Below are 25,243 nucleotides of genomic sequence, written 5' to 3'. Positions count from 1 at the left end.
GAGAGAGGGAGATGAGAGTGAGGAAAACGGCCGAAAATTCTAAAGATATTGAAAACGGGTCCTCTTTTATAGTAATGAATTTTATAGAAACCCTAAAATTGTCGCGCGCTCCTTTTTTTTTAAAACATGAATGATATATTGCTGCGGGTATTCTAAGGAACCGCAGCAATATTCTTACGAAATATATGAGGATATTAAAATATTATTTTTTATTATTATTTTCATATATTGCTGCGGTTTTTGTCAGAAACCGTAGCAATATATCTGGTCAAATAGTCAATTTTTTTTGAAAAAATCTGCACTAAAACCATATTGCTGCGGTTTCTGGCCAAAACCGCAGCAATATGATTATTTTCATTTTATCTTTTCTTTTCACGTAATATATTGCTGCGTATGGGTAAAACCGCAGCAATATCACCGCAGCAAATAGCATTTATTCTACTAGTGAAGTCGGCCTATTCGTCAGGAACTATCTAAGAGGCCAGCCAAAGAAGGTAGCCAGAAGTTAGTGAGCAGCGAAGGAAGATGGACTTGAAGATGGTAGTCAGAACTCAAGATAACGTTCATCCAAGCAGGCATCGTATGGAAATAGATGCTCAAGAGTATCTGGAGGCAAAGAAGGTCGCAGCCTTCTAGCGTTCGGTCACAGAATCCACCCTATCTATGAGGGATCCCCCGTTGAGGTTGCCATCAAAAACTGAGGGAAGAAGTTTGAGACCTTCTATTGTTCGGCCAAGGTAGGAAAAGACACTGTTACAACCTATGGTGTACAGGCGACCAAGGCTCACAAACACCTCCTTTAATGCAGTGCTAAAGAATTTTGTCGGGAGCATATACCTACTGAGGGACAGTAGAAGCTCTCCTAATGAACTGGCCGACTCCATTTTCGGCTAGAATCATGGAGGCACCCCATTTCCCAAAGGTTAAGCTTCCAACAATAGACCCCTTTTATGGAACCACTAATCCTGATGATCACTTATCTGCATACAAACATCTAATGTATGTTAAGGCCGTAGATGATGCCACGTGGTGCAAAAATTTTCCAGCCACCCTAAAAGGTATGGCTCAAAAATGGTTTAACAATCTTCCCCCTAACTCAATGAACAATTTCACATAACTTAGCTACCTCTTCACTAGTCACTTTGTGGCAAAGTGACAAGAAAAAAAGACTAACATGCACTTGGGTAAGATCATCCAAGGACCAAAAGAAGTGTTGAGAAGTTTTGTTAAGAGATTCAATTTGGAGGCTTTGCAGATTCAGGATCTCAATGCTAGGGTGGCTTTTGACATCTTCATCAGAGGTTTGAGGCTGGGAAGCTTTTAATTCGATCTTGTGAAGAAAAAGATCACTAGTTTAGCTTAAGTCTGTGCAGAAGCAAAGCATCCAGAGACCTAAAAGTTTGAAGAAGCAACTCAACCAAAGTAAAACAACGCAAAAAAGGCCGAGACATGGGCCCTAAGTTCTACAACCACTTCGTCCCGAAAAAGCAAAAGAAGAGATTTTGAAACTTTGCTAGAACCCATAGCATTCAACAAGGATCAATACTCTATTATTATGGAGAATAAAGATCAGGATGAGCTTAAGGTTTTGGCAGAGATGAAAACCCCCTATAGAAACAGGGATAAGAGCAAGTATTGCCAATTTTCACAAGGATTGCGGCCATGAGACTAATGAGTGTAATCACCCCACGAGAGCTTTGGAGGACTTATCTTGGAAAGGAAATATGAATTCATACTTGATCCAAGGGGGAAGAAAATTTTAGAAGAAAGATGACCATCAAAGCAGAAAGAAGGAGAGTGAAAGTACTGACGAGGATGTGGTTCTCGTAATATTAGGAGTATTTGTCGCTGGGGGACCGACAATAGAGGGCATAAGAACTATCTTAGGGAACTTAGCCAAGTCTTGCTAACCAACCAAGCAAAGGCTGACCCGTTCCCTGAAGTGGTAGTCAGTGAGTTGGATCCGAGAGATTTGAAAACTCCCCGTGACGATCCCTTGGTGGTGGAGGTGGAAATAGCGAATATGAGAGTAAGAACGATTTTGATTGATATCGGAAGCTCAACGGACAACATAAGTGCTGATTGCTTGTCAGTGAGTTGGATCCGAGAGATTTGAAAACTCCCCGTGACGATCCCCTGGTGGTGGAGGTGGAAATAGAGAATATGAGAGTAAGAAGGATTTTGATTGATATCGGAAGCTCAACGGATAACATAAGTGCTGATTGCTTGTCTAGATCAAAATTTAACGAAAGTAACTTAGTCCTAGTAAATCACCCAATTATCGGGTTTGGGGGAGAAGTCATCCATCCGATGGGAACAGTTACATTGCCAATTCGAGTTGGAGAAAAGGAGGCGTATCAGGCATTGTTTGTTAAGTTCTTGGTCATCAGAGATTTAACTGCCTATAATGTCATACTCGGACGGCCAACATTGAATCATATCAAGGCTATGATAGTCACCCATCTCAGGCTCATGAAGTTTGAATATGATGGTGGCAAAATTGGATCTTTATATGGAGATCAGCAGGCGACTAGAGAATGATATCTCACAACTTTGAGACCCTCATCATGGAAAGGCGAGAAGTCAGATCGGGTAAAGATAGATGGTGAAAGGAAAACGGCCGAGCATGTAAAAAGCCACGTGGACGCTCTAAAGACAGTGGTTAAAAGACCTCAGACGCAGGTTGCTTTGCCATGCAAACCATCCAACCTCTTGCCAGGCAAGAAAAGGAAATACATGCCCATTAAAGATGAAACACCTTCGTTAGAAGAAGTACTTAGTGATGACTATCATGGGCACTGCACTTGAGTGTCCAGAGCTTGTAGAAACACACCAGAAGACGTCTGTTGGAATAATGATCGTCCAGAAATGACGCTGAAGATTGGGTTTGCTCTTGCCCCAAGTCTGAAGGACGAGCTAGTAGTTGAAGCAGTTTGAAGATGTGTTTGCTAACAGTGTTGAAGAAATGTCTGGATTTGATCCTAAAGTGGTAGTTCACAAGCTGAACATAAATCCAAATTTGAAACCGGTTCGTCAGAAGAAGAGGCACCTTGGCCCGACCAAGAATCAGGTTGTTGACCAAGAAGTGCAGAAATTATTGAAGTCTAAGTTCATTCGGGAGACTCATTACCCGGATTGGATATCAAATGTTGTCATGGTACCCAAGCCCAACGGAACATGGAGAATGTGCGTGGACTAAACCGATCTTAACAAAGTCTGTCCTAAGGACAACTTCCCTTTGTCTAAGTTAGATCGGTTAGTAGACTCCACGGCTGGCCAATGGCCATGCTTTTTTGAGTTTCATGGATGTCTACTTCGGCTGGCCTATGTGGCCGGAAGATCAGTTCGAAACGTCATTCATCATAGAGAAAGGGCTTTATGGCTGGCTGAGGATGCCTTTCGGTCTTCGAAATGCACCAAACACCTTTCAACGGCTAATCAACACAGTTTTTCAACCGCAACTAGAGAGAAATATGGAAGCTTATATCGATGATATGATAGTAAAAAGCCGGCATGAGCTAGGTCATATTGACAACCTAAGGGAAACTTTTGAGATCCTTCGAAAATTCAAATTAAAGTTAAATCTCAAGAAATGTGTCTTCGGGGTGGTAGCAGGGAAATTCTTAGGGTTCTTTGTCGATCAAAGAGGGATAGAGGCCAATCCTAAGAAGATTCGGGCTATTTCAAGCATGACATCACCGTCCAAGATCAAGGAAGTACATCGTCTAACAGGGTGCTTAGCAGCCCTTGGACAATTCCTGACCAAGTCAGGTGACAAATGTCATCATTTCTTCTCAACAATCAAGAAAAAAGCAAAGTTTGGATGGACGGAAGAACCTGAGCAGGCGCTTCAGCAAGTGAAAGATAAGCTCCGTCAACTACCTCATTTGGCCAGTCTAGCCGAGGGGGGAAAATTGTTTGTATTCCTGGTCGTCTCGCCTTAAGCATTAAGTGTTCTGTTGCTGGCTGAAAGAGAATCCATACAAGTTTCAATGTGTACTTTTTGAGTCATGTTCTCAAAGACGCATAATGTAGGTATCGATGGTAAAGAAGTTCGGCTTAGCACTTGTTATGGCCGGCAGGATATTGAGGTCGTAATTTTTGGCCCATAATATACTAGTTTATACTGACCAACCTCTGAAGCAAGTTCTATAAAAGATGGATGCCTCTAGGTGAATGCTTAAATGGGCGGTAGAGTTGAACATGTTTGACCTAAATTTTGAACCTAAAAAGGCGATCAAGGGGCAGGCTTTGGCAGATTTCATAGTTGAGCTTACTCGGCCTATTATAGAACCTATAATAGATCCAACTAAAGGAAAGGAAGCATCGGACGTTCATGGTAGACGGATCAACTACCGTTAATGGGTGTGGGGCAGGACTAATTTGTCAGTATCCAAAGGGATATAAGTTTGAGTATGCACTAAGGTTCAAATTTCAAGCGTCCAATCATGAAGCGGAGTATGAAGCGCTTTTGGCTGGGATAAAAATGTGCAAGGTGGCTCGAGCTATAGAAATTGAGGATAAATCACACACTCTTCTAGTCGTCAGTTAAGTCAATGGAGATTTTGAATGTAAAGAGGCATCTATAAGCAACTATATGTGTCCGGTCAAGGAGGAGGTTGAACCCTTGAGGCGGTTTGTTCTTGACCAAGTTATAATGTCAGAAAATCACCAAGCAGATGCTCACTCAAAACTGGCCAACTCGGCTGTCTTTGATGCACCAAGAATAGTATTTGGGGAGGTATAAATGAAAAGTATTGATCAAGAGCAAGTAATGTTTCTCAGTCGAGGGGCAGTTTGGATGCAGCCTATTATGGAATTCAAGAAAACATGTTGGTTACCTTCTGATCCTGTAGAAGCTAAGTATGTGAAAGTAAGAGACAAATGGTTTGAGCTATGGGATGAGACTTTATACAAGAAAGCATTCAACCGTCTTCTTCTTAAGTGCATCTCTAGGGAATATGGATTGGATGGATTCAAAGAGCTCCATGAATAGAGATGGAAATGGATTGGGTTCGGGTCGGGTGGACCATCACCCGCCTTCATCCACCCCACTCGATCCATCCATCACCCGGTAAAACATCCACCTGAATTCATCCATCCATCACCCACGGGTGACATGGATGGATCGGGTGATAATCAAATGAACTAAATCAGATTAAACTAGGTGGTTTAACTAAATTAACAGAACCAAAAACCAGTTTATAAAATCAGTCCAATTAGCTAGATAACTAGGTGATTCATATTAAAGCCCAACAACTATGGTTAATAATCAAATAGAACTAAGATGGCTTAATAAAATACTTAATCAGTTCTAGGCTCAAATTTATAACTAAGTATTAAAGGATAAACTTGGGCTTGGGTCAAATATTAAGAATTCAGAATTAAGAACAAAGAGGTAGGTTTATACCTTTGCTCACTTGGAGCAGGGAAGACACAACAAAGGTTTTCGAAGCTTCGGTGAATGGCGTTAAGCTACGGCATGGCTGAGCAACATGTATGGTGGTGCGGCAACACTCCGGTGTCGTTCGCTGCAACACTAAGGACAGAGTAGAGCTATTGAGAGAGAAAGGCTTAGCTACCGCAGATTAGATCCTGGGGAAGGGAGTAGGATGAGCATCCTACACCTTCCCCAAAGTTACGTCGTTTAATGTTTTAGGGGGTCCAAAAATTTGGCTGGTTTTTTGCCGTCTTTTTGAAAGTGGGGCAGCTTCCCCATTTCAAGTTTTTGTACTTTATTGCTTACATACTCACTCATTCACTCTCTTTCTCTCTCATTTATTTTTCAAGAACCACTTCAATTCTCTCTCTCATTTATTTTGTTCTTCTTTATTTCTCCCTGATTTTCATTCATTTCTATCACAAATTCCCAAAAGTTGATATTTGATTTTATTTTCTGTTTTGCATTTTTAAAACTTTGCATGTTTTATGTACTCAATTTGTAAAATGGGGGATATAAATGGAAATGATGGAATCTTAGTAATGTTATTTCTTCTAATGCAATGGGAGATTTTGGTGATGGAGGAGAAAGAGAAGAAGATGAATTACCCGGAAATTCTAGTATTTATTTGTTGAAAAAAAAAAATTTAATGTATAAATGCATATGATTTGTTGTACAATAATATACGAGTGTACATTTTGTATTTTTCAGTGATCGAAGTAATGACCATCAGTGTACATTGTGATTTATCTTTATTGTGTTGGTTGTGGTACGTTTTTTTGATTACTAGCTTCACCTACAGTTGCATGCACATGTATGTACCTTGTACATTTAGTCATACACAGTGAACATTAAGGCAACTATAATGTACACAGAATAAGGTCAGCTCTATAAAGTAACTTGAACATCCAGTCATGACAACATTGTACATTCTGGGTTAGTAATTAAATAATGTTGCTAGAACATTTGTACATTGAGTCATATCCAGTGAACATTCAATCAAACAATAATGTATATATTTTGGGTTATAACCAATGAACAATATCAGCTTCATAAAATACCTTGAACATTCAGTTATAACAACATTGTACATTCAAGCGTATAAATTGAACAATCTTGCTATAACATTGTACATTGAGTCATAACCAGTGAATATTCAATAAAACAATATTGTACGTTGAGTCATATCTAGTGAACATATTGAATTTCATCACTTTGAATTGTAGCACCTGGAGCAGTATGAGGTATGGGACTGTAATTGTACATATTGAATTTCATCAGTGAACAAACATCAACACACCATTGTACAAAGAAACAAAATGGCAAATTACTCACTTGACATCAGCTTTAGGAATTGGGTTACTTTCAACTGGCGGGCTGTCATTGTACATTTTGATTTTGTAAATGAACAATCACGAAGCCAAGAATGTACAAAGAAACATAATAGAATAAAAGTATTCATTTGGCATCCTAGTTGCATGTAATGTTTCACTCACTTGTGGGACTGTCAGTGTCATTGTACATATATTGAATTTTAATGAACAACCATAGTCTATCATTTGTACCTTTACCTAGTAATGTACAATCAATTTTATTTAATATACAATAATGTAAATAATAAGAAGTAACCACAGTTTGTTTGCATGTTCATAAAAATAACAACATAGTTCATATGTTTAATGAAAATCCATTACTGTACAACAGATTGATTAACAATGTAAGTCAATTGTTCAAATCAAATTCCATCATACAGCCCCATAAAATCGCCAATAATACACAATGAACAATAATAGACATCCAAAGTACAATCCATGTGGTATAGTGAACAATGTGATAACACACAATGAACAATAACAAACATTCAAAGTAGAGGCTCAGATATTTCTTCAGATTTGTCCCCTTTTCTCTCAAAAGAGTGGCCAATGGTATTTCTTCACTTTGTGTTCTTGCAACTAAAAAAAAAACGAAATTTAGTAACTAGAGGACGAAATTTGAAAAACGAAATCATAAACTTGGAAGGAGGAGAAAATTACTCAATTGTTGGGATATTGAACGAAATTTGGGATATTGAATGAAATATTTTCAAAATTTACGAATAATTTTTGGGATGGTGGAAGATAATTATAGTGAATTGGAAATATGGAGGTTATGGAGGTTGTGGAGGTTTTGAATTTTTTGGAGAGAGAAAATGTAGAGGGAAGTGAAATGATAGAGGTTGAGTGTGGGAAACTGAAAAGTGGGATGGTGGTTTACCCGCATTTAATGGTGAGCAGTAACTGTCAAATCGATCACTTTTTGCATTTTCCATCTGTACACTGGAAGCAAGGGAATGTACATTGGCTGTCAAATCAATTACTTTTTGCATGTTCATTGGTGCATGCGTTTTATTCTTCTTGCCTTGCGTTTTGGAGGTGGTGTAGGATGCTCTTCCTACACCTCATACCAACATCTACTTATTGCTCAGCTACAGCAGCACGTGGCAAGGCCGTTCAACAGCGGTAATAGCAATGTAGCATCAGGCGAGAGGAGAGAGAAACAAGGGGTTGGGGTTTCGGTCTTTTGGTGAGAGAATGACGAGAGATAGAGAGATGGAATTTTGGGGAGTTTGGGGTTTCTTTAGGAGTGAGAAAGTAAGATGGGGTTGGGCTAACTTCTTAACTTGCTTAGTTTGGGCCTTTGGACCATTGAAATTTTGTAAAAATGAAAAAGCCGAAAATAAAAAAATTATATTTTTTTTTACTTTAAACGGGTGACGGGTCGGGTGGTAAATGGGTGACGGGTCGAGTGATGGATGAAAAAGTATCACCCAAACCCGACCCGCATCCTAAGGCAATGGCCAATCCATGATCAAGGACGGTTTGCCTTGGATGGCTTGATACTTGGCTAAAAAAGCACATAGGCTGAAACTAGTCTATAGTAATGGACGAGTGTCTCTATCCCTTGAAAAAATTGGGCTAAGACTTATCCGACAAGCATTGGTCATCCAATTATTTGGAAGAAAGGGATTTTTCTTTCCAAACCATAAGGAGGCAAAAGGTATCTCTAAAGTCAGACGACCAACGCCAAAAGTTGTAAAATGTCGTAAACAGGACTCGTCCAGTGAAAAATAGTTGACCAATCACCAGAGTTTAGTTTAATGGAAGCACTTATATGATTAAGGACGAATGACTTCAACACTTGAAAAATGCAAGCACGGATTAAATTCGTCCATCAGTTATAGCAGTATTGGACAAGCCTCTAATGCACTTAGAGTTGTTTTGTATACTTAAAAGATAAGGCAGAATTAATTCGTCCTTAGAATTGGACGAGTTATTTTGGTACTTAGCAAACAAAGACAAAATTGGACGAAAAACCTTAGGTATATTGATTTGTTGAAAAGATTACAACCTAAACAAAAGAAATACAAAAATAACTAAATACAAAATGGCCTCCGGCCAAGTTACAACAATGGAGAACCCTAAGCTATGTACTTTATTCCATCAGGGAAATGGTGACATCATCTGCTGAGGTCTCTTCTGCGGTCGTCTCTTCCTCCTCCTCATCATCAGACAACTCCTGAAAACCGGAGGCTCTTCGCCGGCCACCATGGCTCTATGAAGGCTCTCTTAGAAGTCTAGACGACGTTCATAGCGAGGAACCTAATTTACTTCGGCCAACATTTCAAGCCTCACAGCCCAGGATTTGGAGGTGTCGAGGACCTCATTTAGAGCCACCTTGGCATCATTAAAGGCTTGGGCCGCCTCCTCCTGCAGCTGGTGGTTTTGTGCCCTTAGGAGACTATTCTCCCTTCGAAGTTGGATAGCGGCCAGCAGGGCAGTGTTCCTCTCGGCTTTCAGGGCAGTTATAATTTATCCTTCTCAAGGAAAACACCGTTGATCCGGATGAGGTAGTTTTTGTTTGGAGACTCAAACTCGGCCAAGTGTTTCTCCCAGGCCTCCCTAGATTGTGGTGGAGAGTTTCCACCATTTGAATATCGTACATAGCTTGGTCCCTGACCATTGTAGCCTGGCGGACGAGCTCTTTATTCTCTTTTCTGAGCATTCTAGCCCAACCTTTAGTTATGCTGCTGCGAGCGAAGAGCTGAAAAGACGAAGATAAAGTAGATTAGCAAGACGGTCAAGAAAAAAAAATATTGTACAAGTACATTAGTAGAGCGGTACAGAAAAAGGATTAATATACCTCAGCAGCAAGCTGGGACATGTAGCCTACATACCCAGAAGAAGCGTCTCTCAATCTCTTGATGTAAGGCGCAGGAGAGCACTTGAAGAGCTCCTGTTTGAGCTTCTCACGATCGGCCGAAGTCATCCTGGCAAAAGCAGCCGAGGATTCATCCCCCGACAGTGCTCGGGAAGCTTCAAGAACAGCTTCAACTGCTCCTTTGCCCTTATCTGAAAGAGGAGAATCGCCAGTGTCTCTGACGAGAATGACTACTGCTAGTCTGTTGGACGAACTCATCGGATGTCCACTAACACGTAGTGTCTTAACCACGTTGGAGTTGTAAGACTCACCAGATGACAATGAGGCAGATCTATAAGCCGAGGAATTTGAGACACCACCTTGGCAACATGGCCATTGAAGGCCGAGCCTTCCTTCTTAGCCGCGTCCTGCTGTTCAAATTGTCCTTCGGGCTTAGCGGGACACTCTAGAAGATCAGCCGCGTCCGGCTGTTTTACTGTTAGTGTTGTAGAGGGGGCATGGGCCCCGTCCCCGACAAAGAGGACGATGGTTGTTTTATGGTTATTGTTGTAGAGGGGATGGGTTCCCTCTTTTTTTTGTCGTGTATTGTATTGGGTGTTTCTTTTCTATTTGTTTCCTTTCATAAAAAAGGATACATAATAATTCCAAGTTTATATCTAATTTTCCATAATGTGGAGTATCAAATTGAAGAGAGATAGATTCGTATATAAACCTAGATGCAAAGCACACCCAATAATATCTTTCATAAAAAACGGTATGTAACAATTCCAACTTTATCTCTAACTTTACACAATATCAAATGAAGAGATAAAGTCTTATATACACCCAATCGGATTCAAAGCACACCCAAGAATTTAATTATTTATTTGTTTGCTCATTTTGATTAAATATTTTATTAAAAAGAAATGAAGGTGGTAATATTTATTACTCTTAGAGAATGACTCTTTGTGAAGTCATTGCATCCTTATTGATTGATATTCCGTATGTCGTTTATGAATGGTGTTTGGTGAACTAGTGATCTATCATCTACAAAATTCTGGATCTGCCAATATATGTATATATATATATATACATATACATATATATATATATATATATATATATATATCTATATATATATAGTATTATATATATATATATATATATATATATATATATATATGTATATATATATATATATATATAGATGTATATATATATATATATATATGTATATATATATATGTATATATATATATATATATAGATAAAGCTAGAAAAATTTGCCTATGTGTCAAGCTATTACTCATTTCACCACATGTCATTATTATAATTATTCTCATTTTTTTAGTGCCACGTGTAAAATGGATCAATTACAATCTTATTAATTTGGTAAATTTCACTTAGCAAATGTAAGTACTTTACAATCATATTAGTTCGTGTATAATTCAGGCACAGTTGCTAACTAATAATAAACAATGTTAATATTGATATAACTTACCATTTTACATATTATGTAACTTACCTGTAGTCGTAGATTTTGATTTATAATGTAGACAATTTATTTTGGAGTTGCGGGATTGATAATTTTCACAACTTTTTATATTGCTTAATTATTACTCCAGTAGAGTACATTATTATTAGATATTATTGTAGTATACAATAATTATCTTTACGTGTCATTTGTCTATATTAATAATGTAGGGGTAGCAATAAGTTCGAGTTGGATTAATTTCAAGTTCACCTGATTTCTATTTCGGGTCACTTACCCCTAATCCAAACTTGACTTGATTCTGATTTCAGGTTGAAATTAGAATTTGAACCCGACCTTTTTGATTTCAGGTTGACCCGAAACCAACCCAAAATGACCTGATTTTAAATTTAATCATTGCAATATTTCAACATATTGAGTGAGTCTTGAATTCAAATGCCAACTTAATCAAATTTAGAATATTCAAGAAACGAATTTGGTCTAATACAAGTTAGATAAACATAGGTTGGCATGCCTTGAATTTGACCTCACTTCAAAGTCAGATTATTCGGATTGTTTTGTGGTTCAAAAATTCAACCTGAACCTAACCCATTATTTTTTCTTATCGGATTGGGCTGACCCATCTTTTTTTTCTGGTTGAAAATTTTAACCCAAATCCGAAATTTTCAGGTTAGATTCGAGATGGGTTATCATATTGGATCAGCTTTAATTTTGACAGCCCTAATGAAAAGATTATATCATGAAATATAAATTTACAATTTATAATCTTTCAATTTTAAATGTAGTCATTCCAATAATTTTGGAATTAAAAAAAACTATTTGAGAACTAAAAAAATCCATGTGCAATATGCACGGGTCCAGATAATCTTAATATAAATTATTTCTCAAATAGTCAAGATGTAAATTATTTCGCAAGTCAATAGTAACAAATTTTAAAAGCCATCTAATCTTTTATTTCTCATTTATATATTTCTTAAATTATTTCAATATTTAGTTGTGTATGATCACTTCATGATTCTAATGTAATTATCACAAAATATTCAATTTCTAAATTGAAATATTTTGGGTTTTCATATTTTTTCTAAGATATATGTTATTAATATTCAATAATTATCTTGACGTGTCATTTGTCTATATTAATAATGTAGGGGTAGCAAATAAGTTCGAGTTGGATTAATTTCAAGTTCACCTGATTTCTATTTCGGGTCACTTACTCCTAATCCAAACTTGACTTGATTCTGATTTCAGGTCGAAAATTAGAATTTGAACCCGACCTTTTCGATTTCAGGTTAACCCGAAACCAACCCAAAATGACCTGATTTAAAATTTAATCATTGCAATATTTCAACATATTGAGTGAGTCTTGAATTCAAATGCCAACTTAATCAAATTTAGAATATTCAAGAAACGAGTTTGGTCTAATACAAGTTAGATAAACATAGGTTGGCCTGCCTTGAATTTGACCCCACTTCAAAGTCAGATTATTCGGATTGTTTTGAGATTCAAAAATTCAACCTGAACCTAACCCATTATTTTTTCTGGTCGGGTTGGAATGACCCCTCTTTTTTTTCACATTGAAAATTTTAACCCAAATCCGAAATTTTCAGGTTAGATTCGTTATCATATTGGATCAGCTTTAATTTTGACAGTCCTAATGAAAAGATTATATCATGAAATATAAATTTACAATTTATAATCTTTCAATTTTAAATGTAGTCATTCCAATAATTTTGGAATTAAAAAAAATATTTGAGAACTAAAAAAAATCCATGTGCATTGTGCACGGGTCCAGATAATCTTAATATAAATTATTTCTCAAATAGTCAAGATGTAAATTATTTCGCAAGTCAATATGAACAAATTTTAAAAGCCATCTAATCTTTTATTTCTCATTTATATCTTTCTTAAATTATTTCAATATTTAGTTGTGTATGATCACTTCATGATTCTAATGTAAATATCACAAAATATTCAATTTCTAAATTGAAATATTTTGGGTTTTTGTATTTTTTCTTAGATATATGTTATTAATATTAATTATCAACACATATTTTGCTGACCCGCAAATGAAAACCATGCTATCTAGGGGAATAGATATTTTTTTTAATATGTAACAATATTGATATAAACAATTAGATTCATTGTAAGAAAATTTATGTGAGCTTAAAGCGAGTTTGAACAAGTTTGACCACTAAATGTTACTCAAGTTAATTGAATTAACCTAAGCAATGTATGTGCTATTAACTTAGTACCATTTAATCATTTATATGGATAATAATAATAATACTGATTATTATGGATAATTTATATTCAGTATACTGCATCGCACGGGTTGTAAGCCAATTTTAGACTATTCTTAATACAATATTATATCATTTTAGATAACAAGCCCATGTAGTTATTTTGTTTAAGGTTAAACCCATTTTAATTTATACAATCTCATTACAAGATCATAATATCGTGTAGGATATTTCTATATTCATTTCTTAGGTATAAATTAGAAGAAAAATTTATACATTACAATATATATTCATTTATATATTACAATATACATGAAATTTTTTGTATAATAATAATTATAATTAAATGGGTTAAACGGGTAATTCCTTTATCAAATAGGTCGGGTCAATGTTGAGTATTTCAACCTGTTTATTAAATGTTTAGTAAACTCGAACGCAAATCCAACCAAACCTGAACTGATTGACAACCCAACTTGGTTGCCTACTCTACTTTTATGTATATACTATTTCATTACATATTTATATAAATATATATACCATGATTTCAAGGGACGTATTATATAATTCTAAATATATATTGTCATATCAAGAGTTATTAGAAAAAAGGGTTTGATGAACATTAATAACTGATATTTCTATATTCATTTCTTAGGTATATATTAGAAGAAAAATTTATACATTACGATATATATAAATTTATATATTACAATATACATGAAATTTATTGTCTATTTGATAAGATGAGTTACATGTTATTTTTTTAATAAACTAAATTGAAAAATGTATTTTCTCTTTAATTTTTTTTAATTTACATTTACTATACAGTGTAAATTATAATGTCACTACTTTATGTAGGGTTTGCAAAAGCTAACTCAATACGAAATACGACCCGAACTTAACCCAAAATAAGCAGGTTAGTGTTGGAACTTTGACCGATTTTCTTACCCATTGATTAAACAGGTAGGTTGAGGTTGACATTTTCGACTTGAAATTGACATGCTTTGACTTTATTAACTTACATTTATGTAGAAAATTCTCGAAAAATATATTGATAAATCTTAAATTTGGTTAAAAAAGTAAATATTGCTAAAATTGGTCACAATTATTATAAGAAATATTAAACATGCATACTTTCAACAGTGAACTCTCTCATATATACTTTTAAGAAAATAATTATTTTTTTGTATAATACTAATTATGATTAAATGGGTTTAACGGGTAATTCGCTTATCAAATAGGTGATACATATTGATTAAGATAACAAGAGCATTCAAAGCAAGAAACAAGAACAAAGAAAGAGAACATAAGTGTTTGTTACAAACCGGTTCAATTTGATTGAACAACCACCAACTTTCACAAACCAAATACCACCAATCTAAGATCAAGTTATAACAATAAGCTTCTAAATTGCATCTACTTTGAGTTTCATTCACTAAATCAACGTTTAAGTGAAAGAATTAAGCAAAGATTTAACAAGGCCAAAACTGACCGGAACAATCAATAAGCACACAGCTTAATGTTTTGAGTATAACTCTCTCAATTTTGATTCAAATGACTTAATTCCAAAAGGATAGCAAAGATAACATATTTGTTTACATTGTGTCCAAATTTCGTCTAATTTGGACTTCCCTAGCTATGCCAACTAAGCTAATAAAAAACATGAAACAACAATTACAAACTGTCCAGCACACCTCCTACAAACTAGCTTAGATTTCTATTGGAAGTTACAAAACAGTAAAACTACCAATAGGATACTAAAGTAAACATATTAAACTATTACTCCTCAAAAGCTTGTACAATTTGCAGAAGAAATGATGGTTGCCCAAAAGCTTCAAAGGGAAGCTAAAGTGACGCTGGGAGCTGGGCAGAATGCATTCCTTGCCTTGAAGCCTTCTCTTCTCATTGGATGGAGCTCTCCTTGCCATGTGAACTTCATATGGGCTCATTCACTTCCCAAGGTCTTCAAATCAGTAGGTGGTGGCAACCAAAAGCAACAAAAACATCTCCTAAAGTTGGCTTAAAGAACCGAATTACATAACCTTAATCTAGCTTAACTCTTAAAGCATGATTAACATAACTTAAGCATGTACTTAGGCTACTAATCACTTACTAAACTTGATTACCAATACATAATGATGTTTAAGGTGTCATTAAGTATTACTAATCTTGCTTAAGTAGAGATTAACATAGGATTAGCCTAATCAAGTTGCTTAAGTAAGGTTTTAGAATAAACCGAGCTAGTTAGGCTAAGAAATTGAACCTCTTTCACCATGTTCTCCTTTTGATCATGTAGAAGAAGACCTTGATTGTTTAAGCTAGATGCTCCTGCATCAATAGGTCGGGTCAGGGTTGAGTATTTCAACCTGTTTATTAAATGTGTAGTAAACCCGAAAGCAAATCCAACCAAACTTGAACGTATTGCCAGCCCAACTTGCTGGTTGCCTGCTCTACTTTTATGTTTATACTATTTCATTACATATTTATATAAATATAGATACACCATGATTTCAAGGGACGTATTATATAATTTTAAATATATATTGTCATATCAAGAGTTATTAGCAAAAAGGGTTTCAAAAACATTAATAGGTGATAAAGAACGTGAAAACTCAAATGTTACCACAAATGTATAGTACAAAGACGTGGTTCAAAATGTTTTTAAAATACTCTTATTATAATGGTCATTTAATAATTCATTTGTGATGTTCATTCACTTCATTGAGATAAATGGGTTTTTTCGTGTTTCCTCTTCAATAAATGCTACATGTAAACTTGCAGTGTTTTACCATGTATAACATAATATATACACATTCTTGTTTGATATAAAAAATTAAATCAAAAAAAAAAACTTCCCGTGCATTTTTGCACGGGTGGAAAACTAATTGGTATATATTGTACGTTTCAAGATGCCTACAAATCTACAATAATCTTCAATTTTCATCATTTCAGCTCCTTACATACAATCCACATACCGACATGGATTTCATGTGCAACTTTCATATACTTGCATTTTGTTAAACATCTTATCCTTAAAAGTAGACACAACATTGTGTTTCTTGCTAAGGAGATGATTTTCAATATCAACAAATACGATACATGACACATTCTTTTAGTAAGCGAGATACATAGAGTCAGTGGCGGATCTAGGAATTTTAGATTGAGTGGGTCAAACTCAACGTATACTTTTTTTATCATAAAATAACTTTAGCTATCCAGAATTACGATGTGAAGTAGTTACACTTTTTTTCTTTTTAGTTCTTTAGCCTTAATTACAAAATTGTATCAAATATTCTTATAACAATAAAGATAATTTTAGTTGTATATTATTGATTATTGTATGTTATGCTAATATGATTATCTTCCTGATTAAGCTTTATAATACGCAATAACTAATATAACTTTTTTTTTTTAAAAAAAGCAGATGTAACCGAGTAAGTATAGTATTACCTAATAAAAAGTAAACATAGTATAGTAATAATTAGAAGTTTTGGGTAGTAAAGGAACAATTTAACATAACTAAAAAACCAAAAGTCACCACAACAAAGGCACGTTAATACCAACTGAACTACCACGTTTGTATGTAAGTGTTTGTAACATCTAATACTAGTAAAGAACTAAAATCATGAGGTGGGCCATGACCTAAGTAGGCCCCCCCTTGAATCCACCACTGCATAGAGCTAGGTTATAATGTTAACTGATATATAACTTTTGTAAAATCTTCATATATTGTAATAAAATAAAGAAAAAACAGAGAGCAATATAAATAAAGGCAATATGTTAATGCCTATAATCCTTTACAACCTGGTAGATCAATCCATTGTAATTGAAGTTCAACTTCCCCACATTCAACATTTTTTAGTCTCAAGCAAATATTTTGAATTACCCTTGATTCTGTCCACATAATTTTACTTTCTTCAGCCAAGCAATTCTTTCTACAAGGTTGAACTCTTGATATTAGTGTACCACTTGGAAGGCTATCCAAGTTCATCTTCAAGGCATCGATAAAAGGACTGATGTCGAATTCTGCTTCTCCCATTTTATCATCTTTACTAAACATGTCATGATCATAAACAGTCTAGATACATGATAAGATGAAGAAAAGATAATGTTAATCTAAGTGCCAAAACAAGAAGCATACATTTTAGATTATTTAAAAATATTTCAAATAAGCTAATATCTAAAATATTACATTTAATTTGAAATTATATTGTACATTTTCTTTCATCAACAGTATCTTCGTTAGTTAACTATTAAAATTTTTAAAAAATGAGTTCACTTTAGTTATATATTAAAGTGTACGTGACCATACTAAAATAAACCGAAGTAATAATCAGTTGCATATTAGTGTGAACATCAACCTAGAGATACTAACAACGTCAATTCCCCGTTTAGCTTGGACACATTCCTTACTTCAATTGCACATCATTTTATAAACAAGTTTGAGAATTATTTTTCTCTCACTTCTTGAACAAAATACACACCTTAGCCCACAACTTGTACTTTTTCATTCTCACCCACTTTTATTGATAAAAATAATATGTTTATTTTTAAAAGGACAAACGAACACTAAAAATAATACTTCACTATCACCTTACACGTCTACTTTTTCAAATAAAATAACAAATATAAAACTCAATAACTTACTCTAAAACTCAATTCCAAAGATAATTCATAAAATTGTTGCTTGTAGAGATTACCATCGTACAACTTGGACTAGTAATTCAGTTTCTTGGTGAAGGTTATTTACACAGAATTTGGACTAATAACTACTTATACAAATTCACGATATCCTTATTCTAAAGATATTCCCTTGCCATCAAGTTCTTGCATTTAGGTAAATGTATGTATAGTAATTGTAAGAGGATATCTAGTTATTAGATTAGGAAAAGTTGTAAATGTTTTATAACTACTAGATTTAGAAAGATAAGATTTTTAATTTTCATCCACGTTGCAATGAAAACCAAGCTTATAATAAGAATGAGAACCAATTTAACCCCTTAAAAGTAAAGCAAAAAAGACATTTAAAGTAAATAATATTGACTGACAAGTAATTTCTTATACTTGAAATTTTTAACTTCTAGAGAATGTAACACGTCAAAGACCATAAAATATTATCATTGACAACTAACATTTCAGCCATTTTTGTAAAAAATCCATTTTGAATAAGTTGAAGTGGATTTAATATTGATAGTAAAGTAAAAGCACTAGTACTTTCTCCGTCCCATAAAGATTTCAATACTTATTAAAGCACGTAGTTTAAGGTGATAATTTGTAGTGTAGTTATCATATAGGAAAAATTGACGATAGAGGTCTCAACTTTGGGTGATAATTTTTAAAAGGTCTGAACTATTGATTAGCTTGTGTAGGTCCCAACTTTAGGGGGTATTAACTTTTAGGGGGCCTTAGTGACTTGAAACTGGCTTAATAGGTCATAACTTGTAAAACTTGGGTCACACCAGAAGGGTTAATTGAAGGAGGGAAGTAAGAATTAGGTGAGATTTTTAAAAAAATCGTCAGTTTTGAGTCACCGAAGCCCGCTAAAATTTAAGACCCCCTAAAGTTGGGACTTGCACTGGTTAATCAATAGTTCAAACCTTTTAAAAATTATCGCCCAAAGTTCAGACCTCTATTGTCAATTTTTCCTATCATATATTATTATATTAAAAAAGAAGATGTGCTAGAGAGAAAAATTGTTAACTTTTTACCGACAAAGGTAGGGTGTTTTATTGGATGAGAGACGAAAAATCAATTAAGTTTTATCGATAAAGGTATAGTGTGGGCCAAAGAAGTGTAAAAGAAATAATATAATAATAGTAAAATGATGACAAAAATGAAACTGTTCAAACTAATTCAAACAGACATAAAAGGAAAACGTTCAGACAATTCTGGGCTCAAGGGAGTAAAAGTAAATAAAATTGGTCCAAAAGTAAATGAAACTTTTATAAAACTCAAAATACTATAAACCTGCTTGAAAATATACATAATTAGGAAACTATCATTAATGACACAGGAATAATGTAGATCATCCGATTTTGATGATCTAAAGGTCCATATTTGTTCTTAGTTCTGATTTTAGAGTGTAGTTCTCATTCAATCTTGGTTCTATATATAACTTTTCAAACATTTTTCAAATTTCTTTACACTCATAGAAGATTCATTTACTTTTGGACCAATTTCATGTACTTTTACTAGTTTTTCCTCTACTATCAATATTGAATTAATTCAAACTTATTTCAAATGATACTTTTAAATCATAGATTGAACCGTTAGTTGGGATTATATATACATACATATGTATATATATATAGATATATATATATATATGTATATATATATAGATACATATATATATATATATGTATATATATATATATATATGTATGTATATATATATATATATATATATATATATATATATATATATATATATATATGTATATGTATATATATGTATATATAATATGTATATATAGTATATGTATATATTTATATGTATATATATGTATAGTATATATATAGTATATATATATGTATATATTATGTATATGTATATTATATATGTGTTATATATATGTATATTATATATATATATATGTATATATAATATGTATATATATATATAAATAAAATATATATATATATATATATATATATAATATATATATAATATATTATAATATAGAGGAGAGAGAGAGAGAGAAGAGAGAGAGAGAGAGAAGAGAGAGAGAGAGAGAGAGAGAGAGAGAGAGAGAGAGAGAGAGAGAGAGAGAGAGAGAGAGGAGAGAAGAGAGAGGAGAGAGAGAGAGAGAGAGAGAGGGAGATGTATATACAATATATGTATGTATGTATGTATGTATGTATGTATGTATGTATGTATATGTGTATATATATATATATATATATATAATATATATATATATATAATATATATATATATATATATATATATATATATGTATTTTTTCTAATCGAACTTATGTATTCATTGCTGCGTGCAATAGTAATTTTTTTGATCGAAAATCTGTATTCTTAAATAAAAATTTGTTCAGTGCAATACATGTGTAGCGAAAACTTTTTATAATAATGTAAGTTGACAATTATTTTTCAATGTGATAAATAAAGAAAGTATGCACATAGAGTTAATATATCATTTTAAAAAGGAACATATGAATACCACGTATTTTAATTTGTTGAGTTTGTGTTTTATTTAATTTATTTCTTTTTCGAGTTAATTACTTTTCTATTTCCTGATTTTTATTGATAATTAAAGTTTAGTACCAATATTTTAGTCAATATATGTTTGTAACATACCTTATATGTTTGTGAGCTCATTTCTACTATTAGTGTTGACTTTTTGAATTGGTTTGTAGAAAAAAATTTAAGAATTATTTTATTTTTGTTAAGGTACTTAATGTGTGTTGTAAATATTAAGGGGCCAGGTATATTTTAAATTTTGAAGAATCATGAGGGCTTTTGAGTAATTTATAGGGAGACATCATACCCATCCCTTTTCCCTTATATAATAGAGATAAACGAAAAATTACTATTGATCATAAAAAAGCCATAAAAATACTACACAATTAGCTAGCGTTTATAGCTAAAGCAATGAGCTCCAATTAATTTTTTTTTCATATAGAAACTTTTAGGATCATATCAACAACCAAACAATATTGTTGAAGATTTACTAATGTGACTTGTTAAAGTATTTTCAGGTAGCCAATGTGTAGTTATTTATGTTTTTATGCAAAAATAGCATACTCGAGTCTATTATTGAAAAATTAAAATAAATTAATAAAAGTAAATATGATTGTAATTAAAATTAGCAATATGTGAAATAAAAACTAGTTGAAAACTTTCGGAAACATGATTCTTACCTAAAAAAAATATAAGAACGACTACCAAAATCAAATTGAAAATAGCTGAGATTACTAACGAGATAATTAGAGCCACAATTAGGAAATAGAGCTAATTGAGGGCTTAAATTTGGGAGGCCTAAATTAAAGGGATTTCAATGGGTTTTTGTTTGGATACAAAATCTTGATTAGATTGGAGTTTAGGAGGAAAATTTTGAACAGAATTACTAAAAGAGATGGTCTAATTTTTATATAAAAATAGATCGAGGGCTTGTTCTCCCCCAACTTATTTTCAGTTCAGTTCAGTTGCAATCAGTTCAGTTTAATTAAATTCAGTTCATTTCAGTTAAGTCATTTAATTTTCCGGTAATAAAACAATGATAATCATTATTATTATTATTATTATTATTATTATTATTATTATTATTATTATTATTATTATTATTATTATTATTATTATTATTACTACTACTACTAGTACTATTACAATTATTACTGTTAATATTACTATTACTATTATAAATATTAATATCATGATTATAATAATAATTATTATATTATTATTGTTCTTATTACTCCTATTACTATTGCGTTTAATATTATTATTATTATTATTATTATTATTATTATTATTATTATTATTATTATTATTTTAATATTGCTAATTATTATTTTGCTAGTACTTTTTTTCAATATATTTCAGCTAATTATATTGAAATGATAATTTAAGCCTAAGAAGTACACATTGGAATAATATTTGACATTGTACAAAGTACAAACTTTTTAATATATGACAACAATAATACTATTAATGATAACAATAATATCTCTCTGTATTTTTTTTTTATCTTTCTCATTTAGAATCTTGACACTATTCACAATTAGAGAGAATCATTTAGATTTTTCTCAATATATAAGAAAAAATATAGTCATGTGGGGTCTTGCTTGATTTGTTTAATGAATACTATATTAATATCCAATTGTTATAATTTTAACTAATATGTAATGAAAGATATGTAATGTAGAATAAGTGCATTTACAAACGTGCAAAGTCAAAGTATGATAGATTAAAAAAATACAGAGGGAGTACTTGTCATTCTTGAAATGAAAAAAATATACACGTTTTGATAGTTGAATTACTAGGCAAAATAATAGTAGTACAATCGAACATTAACTAGTTTTCATAATCGGTTAATTATTATTTTATTCAATAACTTATTATAATTAATAAATCATTATTATGAATTTATTATTAATTAAATAATATTAAATTATATTATTATCACTTCTATTAGTTATAATTTAATTTCGTTCATTTCAGCTCAGTTCAGTTCAGTTCATTAGTTCAATTCAGTTGCAATCAGTTCAGTTTAGTTTAGTTCAGTTCAGTTTAGTTCAGTTCAGTTCAGTTCAGTTTAGTTTAGTTCAGTTGTTTTATGCCGAAGAGAATAGACCCCTAGTCACTAAATGTATTAAACTAGTCATTGAAAGAAATTAACTTAGTCGCTATTGAGCTAATTCTCTTTTTAATATTGGGCTTATTATTGCGTAATTTTAATCTAAAAGTAGGTGGTCTCATACAAGACAAAATCAACTTTGAATTAAATTTGCTGGGAGTTGAAGATATATGCACTACAACACTAGTGCACTACTTACGGAAGATATCTTCATATTCTTTTCTTTTATTTTATTTTCACTAAAGCAATATTCCAAATTGTTGGGCCCTGGGCGGGCGCAACGCCTGTCCTGGCCCATGGTCGACCCTATATCTGTATCTTTATTTTTTAAAAAATATTAGAATTATAATAAGGTTATTGTGTGGTTTATGACTTCCATTCAAGTATGTAATATGGAGGTATATTTGTGAATTTACAAAAATATAGACTTGTGGTTATTATATTGAATTTAAGTAGATGCATATTTGATGGATTCCATGTTCAAAATAAGGATTTCAAATCCAACAAAAAAAATTAAAAAAGTGTTTATGGGTGTATTCTAATTGTTCTGGAGGTATATTTATGAATTTACGCAAATGATCAAGATGTGTGTTTATTATACTGAATTTAAGTAGATGCTTATTTGATTATTCGATGTTAATAATTGTATCAAAAATAAAATTTCAAATCTATCCAAAAAAAATTTGAAATGTTGTTATGGGTGTTTTTGAATTGTACTTTAGAGGTTGCTACAATGTTTATTTAAAAAAGGACATTTTGTGAAACAATACCTATTGTTTTCATTTTTTTTGACATCTACTTAATATTTTTATTAATAAAAAGACATTCCTATTTATTTATAAAAAACAACTACTTATTGTCAAGGTTTTATTTCAGTGAGATTAGCAAATGACGGAAACCATTAATAAACTTCGTCATTGGACTTTATGTTATCTCTTTCTGACGTAAGAGTATCGAATTCATGAACAAGAATCTTTCGAGTTGTGTATTTAGCAACAAGTTCTTGCATCTCTCTTCAATAATCTACAATATTTGGGTTAGACATTATATATTTCAAAAAAATTGCAAACTAGAATTTATAAAATTTCGAAAGGGGGCCAAAAGAGGGGTATGATGTCGGAAAATGTCGAAAAATAACCGGAGATTGTTGTTACTAAACCGCAAGGAGTATCCTCTGATTCTCGGGCGAAGAAGATGCGATCGATAGATGAAATCATGGGAATTGAAGCATTGGAGTTTGACGATTTTAAGGTTGGGGAGATTCTAACTCCTCATCAATTGATTGTTTAATTGAAGCAGCAATCTAAACTGAATAAGACTTTTTCAGCTTGGATGTCGTTGATACACGGATCAACAGATGGTTCAATTGGTGAATGTCAAGGTAATCCTCTACCTATTCTTCAGCAATTGAATGAAGTTTTGGATGATAATCATGTTAATTCTAAGGTTATTGTTAAACCTAGAATTCAAACTGACTTAGATGATATTCAGGAGGAAGTGGAATATTGGAATTCTGCCATTGTTTGATGTGTTGGGAGCGAACCCACCAAGTGTGATAATGGAAGGTTTTGTGCGTAGAATTTGGAAGAATCTGGGGGTAGATAAGGTTACTATGGTAGAAAAGGGGATTTACATGGTTAGATTTAATACAATGGAGAATAGGGATAAGGTAGTGAATGGTGGATATCCTTTATTTGATGGTAAACCGGTCATGGTTAAGGCTTGGCACGAAAATATTGATTTAAATTAGAGAGATGAGATTCGCCAGGTGCCTATATGGATTTGATTGAATCTGGAATTCAAGTATTGGGGACATATTTGTTTATAGAAGATTGTGAGTGGATTAGTAGGTTTGTAAAAGTGGATAATGCAACACTGAAACGAGAAAGATTACAGTATGCAAGGGTGCTGGTTGAGGTGGTTGTATCTTAAGCATTTCCTGATGAGATTATCTTTGAGAATGAATTGGGACAGGACACCTATGTGAATGTAAAATATGACTGGAAACCAGTATTTTGTTGTAACTATAAGGTGTTTGGTCATTGTGATCAAGAATGTAGGAAGAGGAAGCAGGCCTGGGTACCTAGAATGTACCTATTGAGCAGAATGTAGCTCCACAACTAGCTGTGATAGTAAATAAAAACAAGTTGATCGGGAAGGCTTCCAATCAGCTAGTAGAGCTGTGAGATTGCCTACTAGCCCGGTTGTTACAACAACAATCAGCAACTTTTTTGGGTAGTCTTTATCAAGAATTGATGTAGGGGGAAGGAATTCCTCTTCATCTAATGGACAATATCTGCTCTTGGAATGTCCGAGGGCTGAACAGCCCAAGGAAGCAGAGAGTAGTGAGGGATTTTCTTTCTCAACACTCTGTAATTGCTGGAAACTAAGGTAAAGGTTGCTGGGTTGGGTAGTCTTTATCAAGTTATATTTCAAACATGGTGTTTTACCTCCAATCTGGCTTTTCATCCTGTGGAACGGTCATTTTGGCCTGAAAACTAGGTGTTTTTTCTATTGATATTAGAGGTGGAGCTAGTCAATGGATTCACTGCTTTGTGAATCCTAAAAATGGTGCTAAAGGATTT

General features: G+C 33.1%; 1 protein-coding gene across 1 annotated transcript in view; it reads right to left on the bottom strand.

The window, feature by feature from the left end:
• Positions 1–16,879: 16,879 nt before the first annotated feature.
• Positions 16,880–25,243, bottom strand: part of LOC104893638 (protein C2-DOMAIN ABA-RELATED 4) — a 28,495-nt gene continuing 20,131 nt past the window's right edge. Inside the window, exon 4 of the mRNA XM_010679767.3 lies at positions 16,880–17,423. Coding sequence (XP_010678069.1) covers positions 17,133–17,423 — 291 coding nt within the window. The 3' untranslated portion in view covers positions 16,880–17,132. The remainder of the gene's footprint in view (positions 17,424–25,243) is intronic.

Source organism: Beta vulgaris, chromosome 5 (assembly GCF_026745355.1).
Source record: "Beta vulgaris subsp. vulgaris cultivar EL10 chromosome 5, EL10.2, whole genome shotgun sequence".
Taxonomy (NCBI): domain Eukaryota; kingdom Viridiplantae; phylum Streptophyta; class Magnoliopsida; order Caryophyllales; family Amaranthaceae; genus Beta; species Beta vulgaris.
The sequence above is the reverse complement of the archived record's forward strand: the minus strand, read 5'-3'. Positions and strand labels throughout refer to the sequence as shown.